The sequence below is a fragment of the Chaetura pelagica genome, unplaced genomic scaffold (assembly GCF_000747805.2).
Source record: "Chaetura pelagica isolate M959 unplaced genomic scaffold, ChaPel_1.0 scaffold232, whole genome shotgun sequence".
NCBI classification, from domain to species: Eukaryota; Metazoa; Chordata; class Aves; order Apodiformes; family Apodidae; genus Chaetura; species Chaetura pelagica.
The window spans coordinates 787,487-788,219 of NW_009952441.1; the positions used below are offsets into that span (position 1 = coordinate 787,487).

Consider the following 733-nt stretch of genomic DNA (forward strand, 5'->3'; position numbering starts at 1 on the left):
GGAGCCCGAGGAGCAGATTCTGGCCATTGTTGACAAGGACCTGCCCCCCAACACCTACCCCTTCCAGGCAGCGCTGGAACATGGCTCTGGTGCCAACTGGACTGCCAGGGTGATTGGACAAGGTAGGTGCCACCTGGTCTGGCTCAGCCACCCACCTTTGGTGCAGGGTGGTGGGGGGCACTGAGTGAGGGCCCGATCCCAGCCCCCCTCAGCTCTGTGTGCTCCCCCGAGTGCAGCCGGTGCCAGGCCCCAGGCTGGGGAACTGCCCCGTGGCAAAGCCCCACAGCACAGCTGAGGCTGTCCCTGGGGACCTGTGTCTGAGCCCAAACCAACCTCTCTGCACAAAAGACCAGGTGGTGCTGAAGCTGATGAAGGAGCTGGAGCCGGGGGAGTACAACGTCTTCCTGAAGCTGACGGACGCGCAGAGCAGGGGGCAGACGACAACAGTGAAGGTCCAAGTGTGCGACTGTGAAGGAGCAGCCAAAAACTGTGAGCGACGAGCGTATGTTGCTGGTGGCCTGGGTGTCCCTGCCATCCTGGGCATCCTGGGGGGCATCCTGGCACTGCTGAGTGAGTACTGCGGGATGGGGATGGGGACAGGGTCGGGATGGGGATGGGGACAGAGTCGGGATGGGGCTGGGGCCGGTCTCACCCTGACACTGGTGCCCTCCACTCACAGTCCTGCTGCTGCTGCTGCTCCTCTTTGCCCCGCGGACGGCGGGGGGGGCGGGGG

The 733-nt window shown here is 64.8% G+C and overlaps 1 protein-coding gene across 1 annotated transcript in view; it reads left to right on the forward strand.

Moving 5' to 3' along the window:
• Positions 1 to 733, forward strand: part of TANGO6 (transport and golgi organization 6 homolog (Drosophila)) — a 37,929-nt gene that overhangs the window by 12,725 nt on the left and 24,471 nt on the right. Inside the window, exons 3-5 of the mRNA XM_010008467.1 lie at positions 5 to 122; positions 349 to 570; positions 680 to 717. Coding sequence (XP_010006769.1) covers positions 5 to 122; positions 349 to 570; positions 680 to 717 — 378 coding nt within the window. The remainder of the gene's footprint in view (positions 1 to 4; positions 123 to 348; positions 571 to 679; positions 718 to 733) is intronic.